Genomic DNA, 12651 nt, shown 5'->3' with positions numbered 1-12651 from the left:
CAACAATATGAACTAACCAGTACCCCCCGGAGCTCGTGTCTCTAGCTGCATATGTATCAGAAGATGGCCTAGTCAGCCATCAGTGGAAAGAGAGGCCCATTGGTCATGCAAACTTTATATGTCTCAGTACAGGGGAATGACAGGGCCAAGAAGTGGGAGTGGGTGGGTGGGGGAGTCGGTGGGGGAGTGCTTCGGGAACTTTTGGGATAGCATTGGAAATGTAAATGAAATAAATACCTAATTAAAAAAAGAAAAAAGAAAAATCACATCGAACCCTCAACTAGTGTGATGGTTTGAATAAGAATGTCCCCCAGAGGCTCATATAGTTAAATGCTTAGTCACCATGGAATGGCACTATTTGAAGGATTAGAAGGATTTGGTTAACAGCACCGACTGCTCTTCCAAAGGTCCTGAGTTCAAATCCCAGCAACCACATGGTGACTCACAACCATCTGTAACAAAAATCTGATGCCCTCTTCTGGAGTGTCTGAAGACAGCTACAGTGTACACACATATAATTAATAAATAAATAAATATTTTTAAATTTTTTTCTAAAAAAAAGGACAGTTGCTGTGGTCATAGTGTCTCTTCACAGCAATAGAACAGTGACTAAGACAGCTTGTACAACAGAAAGATTTCAGTTAATTTTAATACAGAGGACACACAGGAGAAATATTTTCACAAGCTAGTATTGATGTAAGCAGGATAATTTTTTATCTTGAAGCAGGGTCTCATGTAGCCCAGGTTGGCTTTGAACTTTACATGTTATTCAGAATAACCTTGGACTTCTGATCTTCCTGACTTCATCTACCAAGTGCTGGAGTTAGAAGCATACAACACTATAATATTAGCCTCATGGCCAAGATTTTAACCCAAGTCTCCCTCAAACTCCTCACTCTGTGGATAGTTCATTTATCTGAAGTTTGTCTTAACAGGACAGATTTCTTTAATCCAGCCTCATGCTCACACAACCTAGAGTCATCTGAGAAGAAGGAGCATGTTAAGGAATTATCTAGATCAGTCTGGTCTATGATGATGACTGTAAAATTGTCTTGACTGATGATTGATAGCTTTCCAGGGCACTGTAGGTGGCACCATCCCTAGGCAGATGTGTCCAAGCAGTATAAAAAAGAAAGGAGCAGGAGCCATGTCTTAGTTAGGGTTTTACTGCTGTGAACAGACACCATGACCAAGGCAACTCTTTTAAGGACATTCAATTGGGGCAGGCTTACAGGTTCAGAGGTTCAGTTGATTATCAAGGTAGGAGCATGGCAGCTTCCAGGCAGGCATGGTACAGGAGGAACCAAGAGCTCTTTGTCTTCATCTGAAGACTGCTAGAACACTGGCTCCCACATGGTTAGGAAGAGGGTCTTATAGCCCATGCCCACAGTGACACACTTCTTCCAACAAGGCTATACCTCCAAATAGTGTCACTCTCTGGGCCAAACATATTCAAACTACCACAAGCCAGTACACTGCTCTGCCTCTAGGTTCCTGCCTTGAGCTCCTACACCTGCACTGTCTACCTTCACTGATAGACTGTGGCCTGCCAAATAAGCCATCTTGTTTTCCAAGTTGCATTTGGTCAGTGTTTCATCACAGCAACAGGAACATAAACTAGAACAGATACTCGTTTGTCACTCATCTTCTTGGCAAGCATTCATTAAAATGATTATAAATCCTAGGTATGGAACTGGGTGGTAAGGGTAAAACAGTAGATTACGCAGTGACAATTTAAATTTATTAAGGTGTAAGACACAAGCCAAGTTGTCACTGAGAGCAATTGAAACTACAATTGTGGCCTCGTGTGATGACATGCATGCCTGTAATCCCAGTGTTTGGGAGACTGAGGTAGGAAGAGTGTGAGTTTGAGGCCAGTATGGGGCTGTGCAGCAGGGCTTTTGTCTAAAAATGTAGCAACATCTGTAGTTTTTCAAGTGATGGGCAGGGGACACGATGCTGTGAAAGTCTGAGGCATAATCTCATTCAAAGAAGATAGGGATGGTTTATGTGCAAGATGTGAGGGAGTGATTTAATTAATGTTCCTGTTGCTGTGAGTCAATAATTGACAAATCAGCTGGTAACTGAAGGAGACACAGTGTCCATCACTGTGAAAAAGGTGTGACACCAGGGCATGAGGTGGCGATCACAGTCACAGTCCTGATTGCATATGCAGTCAGGAAATGGAATGTGACCTTTAAACTTCTAGGACCACGCCCACTGACCCACTTCCTCCAGCCAGGCTCTGCCTCCTAAAAGTTCCACAACCTTCTAGAAATCTGCCGCCAGTTGAGGCAGTATTATCAGATAGCCTATGTATATTCTCCCAATCACTTGTATATCCAAAATAATGTAAAGGCTCTAATTAGCTTATGATGTATCATTTACAAAATATAAGAAAAACAAGTCGGTGCAGTGCAGATGGGATTTGTTGTTTTAATTTTTATTTATTCTTTGAGATGTTCACACATGTATACCATGTGTCTTATTCACAGCCACAACTCATTCCCCATCTCCAGCTCCCCCAGGGATCCCAATAACATCTCTTTTCCAACTTTATGTTCTCCTATAATATTTATATATAATCCACTAAATCTAATTAGTGCTGTTCATATGCTCATGAGTGACAACCTTCCAGTGGCCATGGGGGTGGGGGTTGGGGGGAAAAGGACTCTCCCTCCCCCAGCAGCCTAGCTTCTCAGCTAGGAGGTGGTTTTGTGAGCCCCTCCCTCCTCATGCTGTGCTTGCTTCATCTTGTGAGGGTAATCACAGGTTCTGTGGGTTCATGTGTGCAACAGGTGCATCATGTCTAGAAGCCAGAGTTTCACAACACTCCTTCCACACCGTCCTTCAGCACCCACAGCTGAGCAGTCACTTATTCTCAGCAACTCCAATGAGAACGAGTTTCTTGACTAACCACTAACCACTAACCACTACAGTAAAAAGCTCCGTTAGCCAGGGTTTTTCAACGGGTTTATAAATGTAAACATGAACATGTATAAAGAAGTTTAACAAGGGAGCATTGCAGCTCTACCAGAGGAGCTGTATTCAGTTTCCAGCACCCACACCAGGCATCTCACAACTGTCTGTAACCCCAGCTTAGGGATCCAATGCATCTGACCTTGGTGGTTCTCTCACTCATGTGCACACATGCACATGCAGACAAACCTACATCTAGCTAAAAACAGTACAAATAATAACAAATAAATAATAGTTATTTTTTAAAAAAACAAAATTGTGTCTTTTTTTTTTTTCAGGAAAACTGGTAGAACTGAAGGTTAAGATAAATAAGTCAGAATTAGAAAGACAAATACCATGGATTTTTTTTTAAGTTGTTGGAGTAGAAGGGAACTATTTGGGAAGGAGGAAGGGGACCTACAGCAGAGGAAGGAGGTATAAGAGAGGATAATGGGGTGCGAATATAATCGTGTGTGTGTCTGTGTCATCATGAAACCTGTTATCTTTTTCATTAATATATACTAAAATAAAAGGAATTTAAGGAAAATGAGAGAGCTCGGTGGAGAAAGGTAGTCTGCCAAGCCTATGTCAATTTGAAAACAGAGACCCATATAACGGAAAGAGAAAACTGACTCCCTCAAGATATCATCTGACTCCCACGTGCTCACTATGTGCACACACACACATACACACACACACATGCACAGGAGGGGGACAATAATTCTCTCTCCCTCTTCCTCTCCCTCTCCCTCTCCCTCTCCCTTCCCCCCCCCCCCCCCCCCCCCCCCCCCCCCCCCCCCCCTCTCTCCAAGACATCCCTCATCCAGGTCCCAGCAGGGTCAACAGCAGGCAGAGCGCTCCACATTCTCCACATGGGAAGAGCAGATCTGCACCAGAGCCAGCTGACACGGGAAGAAGTACACAGACATGCTCAGACCTGGGTCCAGGTTGGTGAGCAAGATGATGAGCACGTTGCCCAGCAACATGATCAACACGGGACGAGGAAGAGCGCTGCAAGCTTTGGCACACCTAGGGCACTTGTGCGAAAACCAAGCAGCTTGAACTCCAGATCGTGTGAGCGGCTCTAATTGGCCCCAGTCGGCCCTGCCCAGGAGGGTGGCCATGGGTTCAGGGTGAGCCTGAACAACCCTCAGGACCAGGGAGTAACCCTGTGAAGTACCAGAGGAAGGAGAAGATGACGTGAGAACTGTAGATTGTGAATCCTACCCATCACATTCCCAAGAGGAAACTCATCTAAAGGTAAATCAATTCCAGTCCCTCACCATGGCCGAGTCTTCTTAAAATTCCTAGTGGGTGTGGGTGAATTGCTGACCTAGCCCATCCTTGTCCTTGCCATTCTCTCCTCAAACTCCCCTTTCCCTAGTTGGTTATACTATAGTTTTAATTTTTATAAAGGGCTATATGAGGTGTTGTTGTTTGTTTGTTTGTCCTTATTTTGTTGTCACTGCTGTTGGTTTTTGGAGATGGTGGCACTTTAAGTAGCCCTGGCTGCCCTGTCAGTATGTTGGCCATGCTGTCCTGGAACTCATGGAGACTCTCCTGCCTCTTCCTCCTAAACTCGGGATTAAAAGCATGTGCCCCATGCCTGTGAGACGGTCCTTGGCTAACCTCCATCCTCGTCTCTTTCTACCCTTGAAGCTCACTAGGCTTGGCTTGCAGAACCTTGTCATCTATGGTCCCTGTCATTTCCTCCTCACCTCAAACCCTTTGCCACACAGACACCCTTGGTTAAATTTAGTGGGCTGCAAAACCAAAACGGAACAAAAAGATGTAAATGGAGGAAATGGATTTGGGGGAGGGTGGGACATGAAAACTGGAGAGGGTGAGAGAACAGTAATCAAAATTATATATGAAAAGTGTGTGCATGCGTTCGTGTGTGTGTGTGTGTGTGTGTGTGTGTGTGTGAAATTGCCAAAGAACAAATTAAATCTGGGGGAAAAAAAGGATTCATCAAAAAGAAAAACGTTCCTTTTCTTTTATTTCAAACATTTATTTATTTTATGTATGAGTGCTCTATCTGCATGTATACCTGCATGCCAGAAGAGAGCATCAGAACTCATTATAGATGGTTGTGAGCCACCACGTGATTACTGGGAATTGACGTCTGAGCCATCTCTCCAGCCCCCCGGGATTCCTTTATGTAAGGAGTTAAGATTTCAAAGACAGCCCCAGACCAAAAATAAGAAATAAAATATGCCCAGTGAGTAAAGACTAAAGTGAACACGATGACTCTACCCTTCACCAATGCAGATTGACTCTACTTAGTTGTAGGTAGAATGGAAGCTGTATAGGATTTACTAATAGGCCATGAGCTGCAGCTTGAAAAGAAAAACATCAGCAGGTGGGAAAGGCTCACCTAGTAACTTAAAAATACAAGAAAGTAGTGCTGTAAGGTGGAGAGAATCCAATTAATAATGGGTGCCTTGGAGGAATGGGAAAATCCTGCCCCACATGAGCAAGGCCAAGCAGCCTCCCTCTAAGCCTCCTGTTTACCCATTAAGCTGTGATAACAGGATTCCCTCACTCAGAGGACTGCATAAAACAGTCCTGCATAAAACTCATTTGAGAGCTCTGTCTTCAAACCTCCAGCACAGCCTCCGTGATCTTTCAAGGGCGTCAGAGGCCTGGAGAAGGAACGCTGGGTATCTGCACTTGCTGCACAAGCATGGTAATCTGACTCTGGTCTCTGGAATCCATGTGACAAAAGGAGGTAACCTGGAAGTTGTCCTCCTGCCACGCTCTCCGGTCGAGTCAGTTTGACGAGCCGAGAGGCTTGAAAGCTACTCATGAAGCAAAAGAGTTTCACAAAAACTCGCTCCTGGAGTCTGGCGTTCTCTCTAACCCATACAGTAACTTTCCATTCCCGAGTTAGTCTAGTGTATGGATCCACGTGCTCTCTTTTAGTATTATCCTATTATAAGTGCCTTTTAAGATTGAATTCTGACATAGCTAAAGCCTTCCACCAGTGTTCCAACAGTCCTAGAACGTCCTTGAACAAGACCATGGGCTTGAAATTCAGTAAGAATGTTGCTTATTCACTGATATTCAGAATAGCCTCTGGTACTACACTATCACTTAGAATAAAAGCCAAGTCACTCCCATATACAGAAATTTACAATGGTTTAGGAAGTAGAGCAGACTGTGGTTTTAGAGTATTGCATTATTCATGAGATGGTTAGCTAAAACAGAACTCCCTAGTTAGAACCATGACTTGGGTGTGAAAGCCCTTGCCCTAGGAGAATAAAGACCTCACACCTGGCTTCTAAGACTATAGCTGAGTTACACCCATACACACGTATTTACAATGGCCTAAGGGGAAGGTGGACTATACAACAGACTAAAATAAGAACTACAGCAAGGGCACGAAGCTTCTAAGATTGACCCTGGCTTCTAAGATTAAGCAAATCTTAGGTGGAGCCCTTTTTGATCCCAGTTGTTAACAATGAATTCTATCCCAGGTGGTTCCTGTTAGACCTTCTGTGTTTGCATTCCTCTGTTTTATGTAAGATTCCAGTAACCTCTTTGTACCTTGATGATGTGTCACCCAACTTCCTTATTGTCTTCTGCATAAAAAATCTAATGCTCGATTTGAGAAAATACATTCAGATCCTACACAACCTCTCCTGTGCGCATCTGTCTGTCACTCATCCGACGCTTTGCCCACCTGAGACTAGAGACCCGTTCCATGCAGACAAAGGGGCCCAGAGGGTCTGCGGCATCCTCTGACTGCCTCCATACACACACATACACTCACACACACAAATATACCATAAACACACACACCATACACATACACACCATATACACACAAACACACACCACACACACATCCCATACAAACACACACCATATATACATAAACACCCACACACATACACATAACACACACACCATATATATATACATATCATACACACACACGAAACACACATACCATACACATATACATACACACCATACACACACACACACCAAACACACATACCATACACATATACATACACCACACACAAATATCTACACACACACACATACCATACACACACATACACACCACACACATACATATACCATACACACACACACAGACCACACACACACCATACACACACACACACTGTACACATGCACATACCATACACACACACATGCAGTAGGCACACACACATATGTACATCCCTCATACACATACACATGTATATAAACGTAAATTTAAAATCTATGTTTCATTAAAAGATTTACTATAAACTCCTCTTAAGGGCAGGCCAACACAAAACAAACTCAGTGACATCTTTGGAAGTTCTTTGTCTCATAATGTTTTGTCAGGTTTATTTACTTATTTTTACCTTCCAGGTCCTTTGTGTATATATTATGACTTCCAGGTTTGTGTTCTTGTGGATTCCTCAGGATGACCACCATAATCTCTGCCATCATCAACATGGTCATCAGTATCATCTTTATTACTGCCACCATTATCTCATCACTGTCATCACCATCACCATCATCAGATTATAATCTTAGTCATCACCACCACCATCACCATATCATCACCATACCACTATAATCTTCATTGCCATCATCATGCTACTATAATCTTTATCTTCATCATCATCACCAGCATCAGCAGCTGCATCACCATACTGCTACAGTCTTAATCTTCATTATCATGATTGCCACCTCCATCACCATCACCATCAAAGAATGAAAAACAATGATATTCTGCTTCCGATGATCATTACATCATCTGTTAGTCAAACTGAGCTCCGTGTTCGTTCTTCCCCTCAGCATGGCCCCTTGCCCCTCACCTTCTGTTTCTCTGTCTGGACTGAGTTGTGACAAAGCGACTCCCTTGCTGCAGAAGCTTCTGGGGCTCCCTGGGATTTCAGAAACCAAAGATTTCAGTCTTTGGCTCTAGATAGACGATGAGAGCCCTGAAGGCCCCCCTCCCCCCGCTTTTGGAGAACTGTGCCCTTTATGTGTGTCTGTGTCCAAGGCAGAGGGAGGCAGAGAGTCTGGAGCCCCTGCTTGTCCCAAGAGACTGTGAACCTTGCCAAAGTTCCCTCTTCGTAGTCTTCTCTTCTGTCCTACCTGATGGTGTCAGCCTCTATCTACAACAACAAACTTCCCCGCACTGACCTGTAATGCCCTAGAGAATTCCCCTGTTCACCCTTCTGTCTTCCTGTCATACCATGGCATGGCACACCTCTCTACAGAAGCCAAAAAAAACAGGGTAGTGTGTTTAGAAACTTTCCCAGAACCCCAAAATCACACACACACACACACACACACACACACACTGTCCATAGCATTTTTTGGATCTAGCATTCAAATTAAAATTCTAAACTGAAGTTCTTTTTTAACATCTACAGATTTCTGTTTGTATTACAAATGTAAGGGACCAGTGACATGACTTGGCTCAATGGGTAAAGACACCAGCAGCTGAGCCTGGTGACACAGTATGATCTTCAGGACTCGTGTACTGTAAGGAAAGAAACAACTTCCATAACTTGTCCCCTGAACCCCACATACATAACCCCACACACTAAGTAATTAATTAATTAGCTAATTATAAATAAGTATGTAATAGTACTTCTAAGAGAATGATGGGTCTGGAGAGACGGCTCAGTAGTTAAGAGAGTACTGTTCTTGCAGACCTGGTCCAGCACAGCTCCAGGAGGTCTGACGCCCTCTTTCAGCCTCCTCAGCTACCTGCATGCGCAGGTGCATACACTCACAGACACACACATACACACAATTCACTGTGAACCACCCAACACATTTCTTCCTCTCTAAACTGAGCACAAAAGCATTCTCTACTTCTGTGACCTGTGTGTGATACCCAAAATAAACCATGCTTATAAGTGATTTTCTCATCTCTTGTTCTCTATATACCATTAAAAATAATGACCCCTGGCCCTTTCTAATGAAAGAAATGAGCCCCCTATACCTCAGTGTGTGAACGCTTCCAGTGTACCTATAGTGATAAATATTTTCCTGTGTTCTGTGATATGCTTCCTCACCCAATGTGGGAAAAGGAGAACATAACCTTTTCTCACTGTAACCTGATTGTCTTAGGTATTTAGCATAGCAATGGAAAGTTGACAAAAAGAGATTACATGCCAACGTTTGCTGACACCTTTGAAATAACCCATTTCTCCTGTCTTACCCAGTGAGCATCTATGCAGTCGTGATGTAGAGTTTAGATCTGAAGAAACCAAAGCACACAATCAAAAACTAAGGCAGTGGCAGGCACAAGAAGTACATTTGCTTTTCTACAAAGGTAAAAATAGTGTCTGGAGAGATAGCTCAGTAGTTACGAGCACATAGTGCTCTTGCAGAGGGCTGGAGTTCAGTTCTCAGCACCCACGTGTGGCAGCTCACAACAGCCTGTAACTCCACTTCCAGGGGATATACCTTCTCCTGTGTCCTGAGAACACCATCACTCTTGTGCACATACCCATACATAGACACACATATACACATAACTAGAAATTAAACTATTATTAAATCAACCTTCCTTTATGATACAAGTCCTGAGAAAAATTCAGAAAAAAAAAAGATTTGTCAAGACAATAAAATATTTATAAGATACCTATAGATAACATTTTATTACATGGAAAAAAAACCTCAAAACATTTCTAGTCTTGTTTTAAGGACAGAGAAACATAGAGGACCAGAGTCTGGGAGGGTCAGAAAGAAGAGGTACTGGGGTAAATATGGTCAAAGTACATAGTGTGAGTGAAAATATGCATAAAAGTCACCACAGCGAACCATGAATTTCAGTCCTCCTGACTCTGCCTCCCTAGTGCTGAGATAACAGGCCTGCCCCACCACCTTTGGGTTTCTGAGATTGTTGAGTTTGCTTTTTGCCTGATGTCAGGGGTGCTAAAGCAAGGCCCGGCTATCTTCAAATTATTTTTACATTTTTAAGTAATTTAAAAAGTAAAAGAGTTAGGGCTGGAGAGATGACTCAGCAGTTAAGGGTGCTGGCTACCTTGCAGAGGACCTGGGTTCAAATCCCAGCATCCACATGTTTCTCACAATCATCTGTAACTTTAGTCCCAGGGAATCCAGCACCTTCTGGTCTCCTTGGGCACTTCATGCTGCACACACATGCTGCACACACATGCTGCACACATGCTGCACACACACGCACCAGGCAAACACACATATGTATAAAATAAATACTTTTATTTTTTCAATTTTTTATACATTTTTTACTTAAAATAGAATTACATTGCTTTTCCCATTTTCTTCCCTCCCTCTAGCTCCTCCAAGTATCCTCACTACAGATTTAGAGATGCACAGATATTCTGTAATATCAAGACACCAATGGCCATTAATAGTTTTCTGGGTGCAGCCCCAAGTTTCTTTCTTGCTTTATCTGTTCTCTCTCGATCTCCATTCCTCCCTCCCACCTCTCCCTCCCTTCACAGTCACAGCAGTGCAGTAGCCACAGCAACTCTGAAAGCATTTATCATCTAATTCTTTATTTGAAAGTTCCAGCAGGAATGTGACTCACTTCTAGGTAGAGTGTTCCTCTGGAATGCACTGGTAAGTCAACCGTGCTTCATAAAAGGGCTCCACACCCATGAGTATCTAGGGAGCACAAACTGGACTCCAAGGAGTGATTTTATTAAGTTGAGGAGTGGATGGGTGGGGGGTTAGATCTTGGACGATTTTAGGGAAGGCGTGGGCAATGGACATGATCAAAATACAGTCTGAGAAGTTATGTCAAAGATATAATATTCAAGATTTTTTTTCAAAGAAATCTTTATGTAGTGACATATCCATTTAATTCCAGCACTCAGGAGGCAGAGGCAAGTGAATCTCTGTGAGTTCGAATCCAGCCTGGTCTATCAAACGAGTTCCAGGCTAGTTAGGGCTATACTGAGATCCTCTCTCAAAAACTTAAAAATAAAATAAAAAAAGATACCTCCATGGAATTTGAACAGACCAGACTGAGAGAAAATTCTGTGTCCCGCAGAAGTTGCTTAGTGCAACACAGTGCGCATCCCCCGCAGCCGGGCCAGGGCATAGCGAGCTGCCATGTGGACCTCACGGTTTCGAAGGCTGTAGATGAGTGGATTGAGGACAGGTGTGACCACCAGGTAGAAAACTGCCACCAGTTTATGGTGTCTAGCAGGAAGATCACTAGAGGCTTTGGGCCGCAGGTACATGGCACTCACCGTGCCATAGAAGAGCCCCACCACAGCCAAATGTGAACTGCAGGTAGACAAAGCTTTGTGGCGACTCCCAGCAGAAGGCAACTTGCACACAACAGCCAAAATCCAGGTGTAGGAGGCTAGGATGAGGACCAAAGGTACCAGGAGGATGGGCACACCCAGGCCGTAGACCAGCCTGTAGTTGGCTGTGGTGTCTGCACAAGCTGTCCTCAGCACCGCAGGTAGCTCACAGAAGAAGTGGTCCACCGCTGGCCTCCCAGGACAGAAGGGCAGGCGTAGTGCAGCCACCGCATTGGGTACAGAGAGTGCAAAGCCCAGTGTCCAGGATGCTCCAGCCAGCGCTGCGCAGCGGGGGGCGGTCACCAGGGTCGCATAATGCAGCGGTCTGCACACAGCCAGGCAGCGGTCCAGGGCCATCGCGGCCAAGAGGATGGCCTCGCAGCTGCCCAGGGAGATGCCCACGTACAGCTGCGTGCCACAACGCACCAGGGACAGGCGGGCACTACGCATGGTCATGTGTGCCAGCGCCTGCGGTAGCGTGGTACTCACATAGGCTGTGTCCAGCAGGGCCAGGTGGGTCAGCAGGCGATACATGGGCCGGTGCAGTCGTCTGTCCAAGGCTATCAGACCCACTAGAGCACCATTACCCAGCACAGTGGTGAGGTAGGCTAGAAGAAGTGAGGCCCACAGCAGGGGGCGCAGGGAAGGTGGGGCCCACAGTCCCAGCAGCTGGAACTCCGTGGTTCCTGAATCATTGAGGGTTCCCGGGCCCATCCTGGAGACAGAGACAAATAGCAGGGTCACTGCAGACAGTCTGGGCTGGGAGTGTAAGGGATGGCAGGACCCAGCTCTTTCTCCCTTAGTCTCCCTTCCCAGCAATCTCCTTCCTCATTTTCCCGTCCCCCTCTCCTCCCGCCACACACACATACACACACACACTCACACACACTCACACATACTCTCCAACTCTTAAGTTACATCTTGTTTACCCCCGCCCCCTCACCAAGTCTTCCAGTGGTTATAAACCCACTGAAGTCATAGGTACTTGGAAGTCAATTGTGAGACATGCCTATAGACATACCTAGCAAATATTGGGTCAAGACCATGATAGTAGAAAGATGGAGAGAGAACAAATCACTCAGGAACATTTCTGCCCTATGTGCACACAATTGCTTTGTACAACGGGTTCTCTATGTGCACACAATTGCTTTGTACAATGGGTTCTCTATGTGCACACAATTGCTTTGTACAACGGGTTCTCTATGTGCACACAATTGCTTTGTACAACGGGTTCTCTATGTGCACACAATTGCTTTGTACAACGGGTTCTCTGGATCACAAAACATCTTATTGATTCCCTGTGAGTGTCCATTAAGAATCTGAAACCTCGTCCAATCCAATTGCGCGGGACCTGAGACTGCATTAGTTAGGGAAGCAGAAACCGGCCTGAGTAGGACCACAGGCCTCATCCGGCTGGATCAGCGCC

The 12651-nt window shown here is 44.7% G+C and overlaps 1 protein-coding gene across 1 annotated transcript; it reads right to left on the bottom strand.

Annotated features, from left to right (window-relative positions):
- Window positions 1-10950: 10950 nt before the first annotated feature.
- Window positions 10951-11999, bottom strand: LOC110297646 (olfactory receptor 2A1/2A42-like). The gene has a single exon (XM_021166534.1). It carries the CDS (start codon window positions 11937-11939, stop codon window positions 10974-10976), a length of 966 nt encoding a protein of 321 aa, XP_021022193.1. The 5' UTR covers window positions 11940-11999; the 3' UTR covers window positions 10951-10973.
- Window positions 12000-12651: the final 652 nt, after the last annotated feature.

The sequence above is a fragment of the Mus caroli genome, chromosome 7, assembly GCF_900094665.2.
Source record: "Mus caroli chromosome 7, CAROLI_EIJ_v1.1, whole genome shotgun sequence".
In the NCBI taxonomy this organism is placed as follows: Eukaryota; Metazoa; Chordata; class Mammalia; order Rodentia; family Muridae; genus Mus; species Mus caroli.
Note: the sequence above shows the minus strand (reverse complement) of the source record. Positions and strands in the feature narration are given on the sequence as shown.